The sequence below is a fragment of the Exserohilum turcica genome (assembly GCF_000359705.1).
Source record: "Exserohilum turcica Et28A unplaced genomic scaffold SETTUscaffold_15, whole genome shotgun sequence".
Taxonomy (NCBI): Eukaryota; Fungi; Ascomycota; class Dothideomycetes; order Pleosporales; family Pleosporaceae; genus Exserohilum; species Exserohilum turcicum.
This window is the reverse complement of record NW_007359970.1, coordinates 796,449-808,060: the sequence shown is the minus strand read 5'-3', so window position 1 is coordinate 808,060 and position 11,612 is coordinate 796,449. Positions and strand designations below refer to the sequence as shown.

The 11,612-nt window shown below is 48.6% G+C and overlaps 2 protein-coding genes across 2 annotated transcripts; one reads left to right on the top strand and one right to left on the bottom strand.

The window, feature by feature from the left end:
* Positions 1–4,101: 4,101 nt before the first annotated feature.
* On the top strand, positions 4,102–5,642 carry SETTUDRAFT_160457 (uncharacterized protein; the record flags this gene model as incomplete). The annotated part of the gene is made up of 3 exons (XM_008025776.1): positions 4,102–4,195; positions 4,241–4,303; positions 4,360–5,642. 3 exons carry the CDS (start codon positions 4,102–4,104, stop codon positions 5,640–5,642), a joined length of 1,440 nt encoding a protein of 479 aa, XP_008023967.1.
* Positions 5,643–6,457: 815 nt separating this feature from the next.
* SETTUDRAFT_168424 (glycoside hydrolase family 17 protein) lies at positions 6,458–7,967 on the bottom strand. Its single transcript, XM_008025775.1, has one exon. The coding sequence runs from the start codon at positions 7,881–7,883 to the stop codon at positions 6,915–6,917; it is 969 nt and encodes a 322-aa protein (XP_008023966.1). The 5' UTR covers positions 7,884–7,967; the 3' UTR covers positions 6,458–6,914.
* Between the last annotated feature and the right edge of the window lie 3,645 nt (positions 7,968–11,612).

Genomic DNA, 11,612 nt, shown 5'->3' with positions numbered 1-11,612 from the left:
ACCACCTCCAACCTCGCGTCGCGGCCGCGCGATTAGAACTCCGTCTCGATTTCTATAGCTGTATATATATATTAAAGCCTATTGATCTCACCACCAAAATATATCGTGATAATATCTATTTGGTGTGGCTCTATAGCCTCGTTTTTAAGGTAGTTTTGGTGAGGCCGCGCGCGCACTTTGTGGTCGCGCGCACTTTGTGGTGGGGCTAGTTATCCGTCACGTTAAGGAAATCAGACCCTCTACCCATCCGTCCATCAATCCATTCAGTCTAGACCCAAAAAGCCCTAATACAAGCTAAATCTAGCTGTCAGGGTGTGTACTTATGTGTGTGTATGTATGTGTATGGTCTAGATTAGTCCAGAACGGGGGGGGGGAGGGGGTATCCGGAACCAAACCCCCCTCCCCAAAAGAAAAGGAAGAAGAAGAAAAAAACGGCGCGATCAGCATGTACGCGTCTGCGCCTCGGCATCGTCTCGCTTTTGTTTTCCTCACAAGGGTATACTAGACTGCAATAGACTAGACTAGCATACTTGGGCATTATACATGTGTGTGTGTGTGTGTGTGTGTATAGCACAACACGGTATAATCCAAGTTCAAATCTGAGTTCAAGTACTAAATAGTAGGCATATTAACACAACTGCTCTAGCTACACCTACACCTACACCTACACCTACAACCATAGCCTATACCTATACCTATACCTATACCTATATCTATACCCAACTAAGTCCTCTCACACCTACTTTTGCACAAGCTAAGCGGACGAGAGGAAGAGAGGGGCGCGGACGAACGAACGAACGAACGAACCGGCGTAAGCGGAGCGTATATTCTTTATCAGTGTTGCTAGTGGTGCCCGTGGCGGGGAGGGGGAGAGAACGCAGTTCCGGTACTCGTGGCGGTGGCGGAGCAGGGGCTCATGTGCCGTGCCGTGCCGTGCCGGGTGCTGCCGTTGAGTAGGTGAGTAGGTGAGTAGGTGAGTGGAAGTAAAGAAGGAAGTGAGTGAGTGAGTATTCTCTCTCGAATTTATGAATCTATGGGTTTGTGGGTCTGCGGATATAGGGATTTGTTCTACGTGTGTATGTGTGTGGATGGATGGATGGATCGATGGATCGAGTGACTGGGTCATGTGGAGTGTGCACTAGACAAGTCGTAGCATGCAGGAGATGGGTGGTGATGGATGTCCTGGAGGAGGGGTGCAGGCGCCGTAGTATATGTATACTTATTCATATTCTTATTTGCCCTATCTTTCACTTACTATCTTGTTGTAGCTGTAGCTATAGCTGCCGAAGAGAGCGGACAAGGGGTTACGTATGTACGTACGAAGGAAATCCAAAGCAGAGCAGAGTAAGTAGAGTTATATAGTAGAATGGGGTTTAGATGCTACTCAGTGGAACACATGACACAATAAGATATATTGGAACACGCACAAATCTCCAAATCCCTAGTCAACTTTGAAAGCGAGCAGGGGCAAGTAGCAAGGCAAGCAAAGCGAGAAAAAACAAATATATATACGAGAAAACAAGCTTTGCTGCTTGTTGCTTGGAAGCGAAAAAGGAAACAGAGTTTGGAACTAAGGTGTTAGACTACAACTTGGACTAGACCAGACTAGGCTAAGTCAAAGTCAAAGTAAGTAAGTACAACGCACGTGCACTGTGCGGACTAACGGACGGACGGACGGGCGAGAAGGCGAAAAGGCGAAGTTGATCTGCAAGCTGCGAGGGATAGGGCAAGGTGACATGGCATTGCTATGACATAGCCAGCGATGCGAAGACTGGATTCTTGCGCAAGGGAGAAGCCAGTATATATGCGTATGTGTTTGGTGTGCGTATATACCTGTGTTTCAGATATCGTATCGTATATCCACCCTTTTCATTGAAATCATTTATTTACCTGGAGGAATATACGGTGTAGCGTAGCATGGCGTGACGTATATAACCCTGTGTGAAAAGAACGAGCGGAGCGGGGGTGTGCTGGGTGGGGGGGGGGGCGGGGGAGAAGGACTGGGGTCGCGGTACCGTGCGGGAACGGAAACGGAAAACGTGAGGGAAAAAAACAGGGAAGAAAGAGAAGGGGAGGGGTACAAGGAAGAAAAACCACGTCGTACGTGCATACATATATGAATGGAATGGGGGTGGGGGGTGGTTACCCCTCTTTGCTGCTGCTGCTACTTCTTCCTCCTCCTCTTCTTCTTCTCTCCGCCTTGATCTTGGAGGGTCTGGGAGTGCAAAACTAATTTACTTGATTGGACTTGCTGTGTATACATATTATCTTTGCTGTGTCTGACTTATCTGACGGGCTGGGCTCGACTAATCACTATACTCTACTCTACTCTACCCATCCGCTTCAACATGCTGCGACGAGCGTGCTCCCTGCGTCTTCGAAGACACGATTCGGCGAGGACGAGTACGGCACGAGGAGCGAGTCCGAAAGATGCAATGGCTGTGTCTGTATCCGAAGTCCCGGTACAAGACCGGCGTGCGAATGTGCCTCCTGCGAAAGAGCCGTTCGTATTCAGGTATACGATGATTCTGCTCAGAGCAAGGCCGACTGGGATGGTGTAGATGTGTTGGGTTGGTGTGTTGGCGAGAGTAAATGTAATAGGGCGTAGGTGGTTGAGTGAGTGAAGAGGATACCAAGGAAAGGGAAGAGAGGGAGAAGAACACTGTGATGAGGTTGGAAGGGCTGGTTTGCATGGCTCGACGACGATGCACATGAATAATGGATGATGGGCTCTCATGGACGGTCGTTGATATGGAAAGGAACAACAGTTGCTACACACACCACGACATTCACTACCCGGACAAATCACGCCCAGTGTCAATCGTAAATGGGCTGTCTCCATGCGGTTATTCAGTAACAACATTTGTCACTGCCCTGCACCATGGATACTGGCACCGCACTACACACTGCTATACTGAAGCTGGAACCCAGTCCGCGACATGCTCGACGTAGGCGTGGCAGAAAAGCTAAAGAGACGGCATATAATTCCACACCCTTCCTCAGTGAACAAAGGGGAATGAGGAAATAATAACGAGTCAAGGAGTAAAATGCCCTAGTGCCAATGCAGGCTACAAACGGTTGGAAATTCGGAACTCCATGGAATTCACGCGATTACCTAGAATGCAGAAGAGAGAAGAGAGAGAAGAAAAACAAAACCAAAAGGGGAATACGAGGGAGAGGTTAGGGACACTGGGGGATTGATAATACCACGCTACATGCATGCATATCAGAGAGCCTTGTTACCAGACGAGAGAGATGTTTATTCCTCGTTACATCATCACTAATACATACTTAATCCCACGTCTACCGTATTTGTTGTAAACTGCATCTTCCCACACTACAAGTCAGTGCACACGTGAAACAAAAATGACACACATATAATATCAAGTCAAGCATAGTTAAGATGAAATAGTGTTTCCACATGATTTTCTGTTTTATCGCGAAGGACGAGGGGTATCACTTTTGATTATAGATGGACCAACTTGAACAGGCTCCTATTACCTGCCAGGTACACAAATAAACTCTTAGTATATATAAGCTTATATTAGTGCGCTTGGCGCCTGCTATATCCTATTGTGAAGAATGCGGCGCTATGCTAGTCCTGTATGTCTCTCAAGATAGGCGTGGCGCATGTTGATAGCTTTCTAGAGGCGCTTACGACCGCGCAGTTGTGCACAAGAATGCTCTGTTTCCTGCTTGAGTTTCGGGTCGCAATTGAAATGGAGAAGACTACGTAAACATACCTTTAACATGATGTGCATTAGTAATCTTTTGTAATCCGCGCTAAAGCTGTTCTGCCAGCAGTGTTTACTAGCGCCGTTGCTGTCGCTATCGTGAAACCAGACAGGCCCTAAACCGGATATATAAACCCCGCACCAACTGGGAGCTAAAACAAACGGCCCGTTCTGAAAGTCCTGGTTTGAAGCTGAAAGAGCTGACCCCGCTTTGAGATAGACATTAGTGATATGTCGGACGAAACTTGACGGTACGAGTGAAATAGCACAAGACTATAAAACTAGCTTTAGCCTCAGACCTGGAAGTATTCCTAAAAGCCTCTTTTCTTGAATTGTATCCTAACACTTACTTTACTTAAGAAGCAGTATGACCCTACTTCAAATTCTCTCTTACACTTTTACTATTTTAATCGCATACTTTATTCTTATACCGAGTATTCAGATATTGATTTCTCCACTGCGTAAAGTCCCTGGGCCCTTTCTCGCCCGATTCACGAGACTCTGAGAATGGCATGCGACTAACAAGTACGACTTTGCTTCACTAAATATTGCTCTGCACAAGAAATATGGTTTGTATACGCTAGATGTACAGGTTCCACATGGTCAGCCTAACAATAGATCAAAGGGCCCATCGTCCGTCTCGGACCCAACCGCTATAGCGTCAACGATGCCGAAGCAACCAAAATTTTTCTTGGTCACGCCAACGCCCTAGATAAAACACAATACTACGTTTCTTTTGGCTCACCCAAGAGACCCAATATATTTACCGAACCAAAAATCTCGGCTCATAAAATCCTACGCCGTCCAACGTCTGCGCTCTACTCAATCACTAGCTTGCTCTCCTACGAACCCTTTGTAGATACATGCAACAAAATCCTAGCCAACCGCCTCCGCGAATACGCGCGCAGCAACAAAGACATGGATATGCGATTGATGATGCAATACTACGCTTTTGATGTGATTGGAGAAATCACCGCAGGATCCCGCTTCGGATTCATGGAAGATGGCGACAAGAATAACATGATTACTCCTATTGACGACATGGTCAAGATTGGAGCAATGTTTGGGCTTGTATCCGAGCTGAATTACCTAGTTGTGTATCTCGCTGGTATTTTCAAGGTGAAGCCACCCTTCCAAAAGATTCTTGATTTTGCACTCGTTCATATAAACGACCGCACCTCAGGACGCACAAAATCAAGGGATGATCGTCAGGATTTCATCGACAAATTGCTACCACTGGAAAGCGAGGGGAAAATCACAAGAATGGACACTATAGATGCATGTGGTGGTAACATCGCGGCTGGTTCAGACACGACTGCCATTTCCCTTACTGCTACTTTTGCGTACCTGGCTATGAACCCTGTGGCGCTTGCTAAACTCCGGGACGAACTCGACAAAGCCACGAGCAATGGAACGCTGTCTGATCCAGCGACTTTTCAGGAAGCACAGAAGTTGCCCTATCTTCACGCCGTTATTTATGAATCTCTTCGTATGCATTCCGCTGTTGGTGCGCCAATGGCTCGTGTTATTGGTAAAGAGGGTGCTACTCTTGCGGGCCAATACTTCCCTCCAGGCACTGAAGTCGGCGTCAATCCCTGGGTCGCACACTACAACACCGACATCTTCGGTCCTGATGCAGCAAAATTCGTGCCCGAGCGCTGGTTGACTGACGATGCTGAGAAGCTGTCTAGCATGAACCGCAACCTTCTAGCCTTTGGCGCGGGACCGAGGACGTGTCTAGGGAAGAATATTTCGTTATTAGAGATGTTTAAAGTGGTGCCGCAGGTTATAAGACATTTTGACTTTGAGATTTTAGCGGATAAACAGACGGGCAAAGGATATGCTTGGAAGACTTACTGGTTTACAAAGCAAGATTTTAAGTGTCGTGTTGTGGAGCGAAAGGCATAGAAGAATAGAGTGGTGATATTGAGGATTGATTTTCGAGTTCCTCCTAGCAGCGGTGTTGGTTGATTGATTTGATTTGATTGCATCCTACACGGTTACAGCCGCGAAGTGCAGCTATGCCCAGCAGACAGCCTTGGCAGGCAGCCGACACGGCGTGCATATCAAATCACACCACCCTACTTCGTCCTAAAAGGACCATCTGTCCTTAGAGACCTGCCATTATCTGACTTCTCTCTATGAATACGTACACCTTGTCTCTAGAAGTGACATCTTTTGTCTATATTCATGTTCTGTAAACTATAGTTTTAAACATGCGTGTGCTGTAATCGAAGCATCGTGTATAATTTTATGTTTTAACGCGAAGAGGAATTGGGCATCACTTCTAATAATACATCAACAAAATCGAACAGGCTCCTATCGCTTCACAGGTTCACAAATAGATAGAAGCTAATACTATAGTAATTCGTACTAGAGATAAGTTGGCATGAAAAATAGTAACCAGTAAATCTGGAAGTTTTATTTATATCTTATTAAATTGAATAGAAACCATATTTAGAGGTCTAAAGTGCGAACCTATCTCGCGATATAGTGTATCTCTGCACTTAGGGACGCACCTTAGTAAGTAGATGATATTTTGTCCAAAAATAGGAAGAGAGAGAAAAGTGCATAACTCCAACCTTCGCCACTTTCACACGCATTTGCTTGATTTCACCAGTTTCTTAATTCAATACCAATGTTTGAGAACTTGGCCCCTTTCATCAGTCACTCATTTATCCTTTTTTTTCTGGTTGGAAGAGGAAAAGACGGAAAGACGTGGTGGTGGATGTGTGATTTTGTCTAGAACTGATATATATATACAGGGTATTTTATTACTTTGATCAATGTCTAAGATTTTACATTACAGAGTGACGGCCGTCACTAAAGTGTAAGGGGTGTGGTGTCCAATATCAACGCTGGTTGGGGCCGATCAGAGGTTATGGGCACAGCGAACATCGGTTGTTGGGATGGATGTATGTTTACTAGTCGAGAGTTAGTGAATGGCTACTTTTTTTTGGTGTGAAACTTTGCAGCCCTCTTACACAACAATCCTGTTGGTGTGGTGCTGGTGCTGCTGAAACTACTCGGCCAATGCGACTCTACTCTGCCGTACCACGCACCCTGGCCCAGGGCTTGTGGCGGACATGAGCATTGGCAGTTACATTTAGACAGTGAACAGACAGCCAACCACGTGTACAGGAATGAGGACAAGATGGGCGACAGGAGCATGGGAAGAGCCTAGCTTACCTTGCGGGCAGGGCATGAGAGGTCGAACAGGGGCTGGACGGCCATGAGGTCACCGCCAGGCTTGATACCGAAGGAAGGAACGGGGTTGCCGTACTGGACATCCTGGAGGATGTAGTAGTACAGATCGACGTTGTCGGCAACCAACTGGCAGACGACGTCCTCCCAGTAGATACGGGCGTCCTTGGGGCTGGCAGTGGCCTGGTTCATAGTCTTGCCACTGACGGGCCATCCAGTCTCGGCGACGATGACCTTCTTGCCCTTGGCCACGGCTTGGACCTGGTGCAAGGCGTCGAAGAACAGCTGGCTGCCGCTACCGACGTTGTTGTTCATGGTGGTTTGGAAGTAGGGGTAAGCGTCCATGCCGATGACATCAACGGCGTCAATGACAGGCTGGTTTGTGCCGTTGACGAAGACAGTCCAGGTGTCGACGTGAATGATGGGCTTGCCCTGGAGAGGAGTTCCACGGATGGCATCCCTCGTCTGCTGGATGTACTTGACGAGCTCTTGGGGCCCGGCACCAGGACCGGACTTGTTTTCGATTCCGGTGTAGCTGATACGGTACAAGTCCTCACTACCGACAGAGATACCCTCGACCAGGTCAGTAAAGGCAGTGCCGTACTTGGCAACGGCAGCCTTGAGGGCGGCAATCTCGTTGTTGAAGGCCGTCTGGCCGGCTGAGCACCACATGCCGAGGAGTAGCTTCGTCTTGGTGTTTATGGCAGCCTCGATGGCCTCAATAATAGTATTCTGAGTACCGTGCTGAATCATGGTGTACAGACGAGCACTGTTCCATCCGCTGGTGCCAGGGAGCTGCTTGGCAGCGTTGAACTCGTACTCAAAGTCGACAAGATGCTTGGCCTGGTCGTTGTTGAACTGGGCACCGTAGTTGAAGCCCTTGATGGCAGCATTGGCCGAGGACAGGAGGCCTGCCGTGGCCAAAAAGGTAGAGGAGACACGCATATTGAGTGACTATAGACAAATGCAGGTAAACGGATGACTAGAAGGCGACAATTACAAGGTGTATTAAGGTGGAGTAAAAGGCGTGGGCGAGGCAAAGACAGGAATGGCGGGAGCCTAAGGAAATATTTATTGCTGTCGAGTGACGTTTACAGGGGGCTCCAGGCCCAGCTTCCGGACGTGCATGAGCTGCAGGGGCAAAGGCGAATCGGCGGCCATGTCGCGTCCCGAAGCAGCACCACATATGCTTGTGGTGATCAAATCCAGCCCACGCGCCCGGACTTGCTCATTTCCAGCCAGGAAGGGTAGACTATGGGCGGCGGTTTGGCTCGTACACGGTGTGGTGGCGGTGTTGTCCATGGCAAACTCTCGTTGGGTTTGTCGGTCGATGCGCTGCCATGGCCTGGGTGTGGGTGTACGGCATCATTCTGCAATGATGAACAAGTGGCGACGCTGCCGAGGCTTCCAGAAAGCCCCAACAAGGCAAGTCTCGGAGGATGCTTCTTTGTTGCCGGCACCACTAGTAGTGGCCGATGTGGGGAGGCAATATCCAACGCCTCACGGGGCGACGTCAAGTCCCGTCGTCTCGATAAAAATATCTCTTGCACTCGTGAACATGCTCTTGGCAGCCGCAGCAGAACAGGATTTGCACATCGTAGCCACCCACGCCTGCGCAACGTCAGTCTCGTTGTGCACATGTCGTTGGCTCGACGGTGTGCGCTATGCCCGCGCGGATGGGCAGGCTATCGATTTGATTGTCGCCAACGCAGGGCCCTCGTAAGGGGCCGTAATGGGCTAGTTGCTGGTGGCGCAGCCGCAGCCGAGGGGGGGACGATTGCGTTGCGCTGCATGGGCGTAAAAAGCCATGGCTCGTGTAGGGAGTGCAAACCGCATGATGAGCGACCCAGTGGTGACGTGGTCGGCGATGCTGGCCCGAACTCAGGAGAGATGGCGTCCAGGCCAGGGGTGGGCTAGTTTAGTGGCTAGGCCTAAAATAACTTAATTACTATCATGACCACTACAAGGAATAACTACGTATTATGTTCCTTATACGTAGTTGACTTCTTATTTCACGGCTGCCCTTATTCTACGCGTGTGATATTGTAAAATACACGAGGTCAGCATATAAAGTCGACTTGAGAATCCACCATTTCCATCGTTTCAGAGAATCGACATTAACAAAAGCGCTGGTGAATAGATAAAGCATAACTGCCTCTACATAAACAAGAACAAGGGGCTATTTTACTGGTAATTGTGGAAAGTACTACACCCCCATCGCATAACCTGCGACTTTAAACGTATCTACTTCAAAAGTCTTTTAGAAAAACAAATGCAGTCTGTCGCGAGCATAGGCTTGTCCAGATGTCCTGAAACTGACATGCCCCTATAGAGCTTGACGATGCCCAACTTTTCCGTCTTTGAGCCTCTGTCAGGCACTTGTGAAACTCGTCAACAATGCTGAACCGGGAGTGCTCCGTGGCAAGCAATATCAGTGGACGAGATCAATGAAACATTCGATAGCTGATCATCAGACACACTTCCCAACCTCGACAGCGAGGTAAAGAGGCTGTTATTGAGAGTTACGAACATCGATCTCCTGAAAAAGGCATCGATGTCGGACATCAAGGCCGATACCTACTGAACACGAAGGACACTGAGAGAGTTCTCAGAGCGGACATTGCAACCAAGGACGGCGTTTGCTTCTAGCTCTACAATTGAACTTTAGACGTAGTACTGTAGCTAAGAGTTCAGTGAAACCACGGACCCTGCAACAGCTGCTTTGCCGTGGGCCTATCCCTCGAGTCCATCCCCATGATCCTGCAGACGAAGTTGCTATCCTCGACACTAAGTTCCGGGTCTTCCGCCATCGAGAAAGGTTTCTGCAATCCGCTCTCCTTGATATAGGCGTTAATAACCGCAAGGATACCCGTCTCTCTTAATCAGCAATGTCGATATAACTAAGAGAAAAAGGACCAAATATAGCTGCTTGCTTAACCAGCACGTGGGTGGGGTAATCTGGGTTATGTACCGAAACACCCTCTGGTATAAACATGTGCCAGTCTTGACCTCATATGAGACCTATGAGCTGTGAACGATACAAATCAGTCTAGCAGGTAGCGAGCGGTGTACTATCGAAGGGCCTTACTGTAGCACCGAAAGATCAAATATCCGTAGCGGTACCCCACCGGAGTTGGAGATTTGCTTCAGGACAGCGAAAAATGGCTGCGCCAATGACGTGATCCTCCTCGAACGGATCAGCATTTGGATCAGCATTTGGATCAACACGGTATGCATTTGCACAGTCACCTAGTTCTACTTTGCTAAACTGTTTGATCCCATCGCCATAGTGACAAAGATGTTGTCAGGCTTGATATCTGTAACTTCGTCAGTTCCCTCTGATTCCTCTCGAAAACGCAATCATTCTAATCCGTCATATATGCACGTAACCTGTTTCATGGACAACATTCAATGCTGCAAGAACCCTCTTGCAACGAACTTAATCTCTAACCTCTCCAGCATTTTCCTGTCCAAGGCCTTGAGTAAGGTATCCTAAAGGCATTTCTAGACCAGAGCTGGAGGTTCTTCGATCTCATCACGCAATGATTGAATATGTGGGCAAACTTGAAACTTATTTAACATCTCCCATTCATTGCGAGGACGTTTTATCGGTGCAGTCTTGACGATGACCGTTTCCTCCTTCATGCCGCTGTCAAGGTGAGTATTATTGAGCAGCTGCTAAGCCCGTGCTTACCTAGCAGTGCAAACATTCTTATGTGGACTTTCCGAAATAATATACGTTCTCAGACGCCCCCGCAAACGCTGCCCGATCTTTAATGCCGCAGCTATATTCTTCGGACAAGTTATTGCCTGCCGGTCGAAGTGAAAGAAGTGAAGGCGAGCTCACTAGAGGCAAAGCTCGTGAGATCGACTCGCTACCAGCGCGCGGGCGCGCAACTTGATTTTCCCGAACCGCAATAGGAGCATGCCAACCCATACCTCCTCCCCTCAACCGAAGTGAGAACATCTACATGTTTCAAGATGTATGTACGCAAAAACGTTGCTGACGCGGTCGCTGTCTACGAGTAAGTGGTCATCAGCATAGGCTAATTCGCTAAAAGTGCCCATGGCATCTTTCAGGGAGATACCTTGAGCGCCTGATAAAGCTAGCCATGATAAACTTGACCAAAGCATATCAGCTTACTTGAGGCGACGCAAGCAACGGCAATTGCTCAGATCTACCTCAATTTTCTTCTGCTTCCACCCGGCAGATGAGCTCCTCTATCCTAGACGCTACAGCGAGGCGATTCGGCACGGGTGGGACACGCTGGACTATGATAAGGCCCATTCCTAGTCTAGGCCTGGCAGCGCTTGGTCCGGGCCGTGACGCTCATTTCCGGGACGGAAAAGCCGCGTAAGTGCGAAGAGACGAAGTTGCAGTCGATCAGAAAGGCGCCGGGATCGCGGTATCGGACAACAGGCTAGCGGCAGATGAGGCGCTGTGGAGGCGAGGTTAACTCGGCGCTCCTGACCTCAACCACACGAGCCCGTCGTCATCTGGTCACGGGATCTGGTCGTGGCACATTTCCCAACACCCAAGTCTTGAACAAGCCAAAACTAGACGCACGCCGTATGCTGCGGTCCGTGACAGGCTAGCCGCATAGAGTACCACCGAATTCGCACTTCCTGTTTCATGTTTCTCTTCACTGTGGAATAAACATTGACTGGTGTATG

Coding starts and splice junctions, on each gene's coding strand:
- SETTUDRAFT_168424 (XM_008025775.1), bottom strand. CDS start 7,883: ATGCGTGTCTCCTCTACCTTTTTGGCCACGGCAGGCCTCCTGTCCTCG.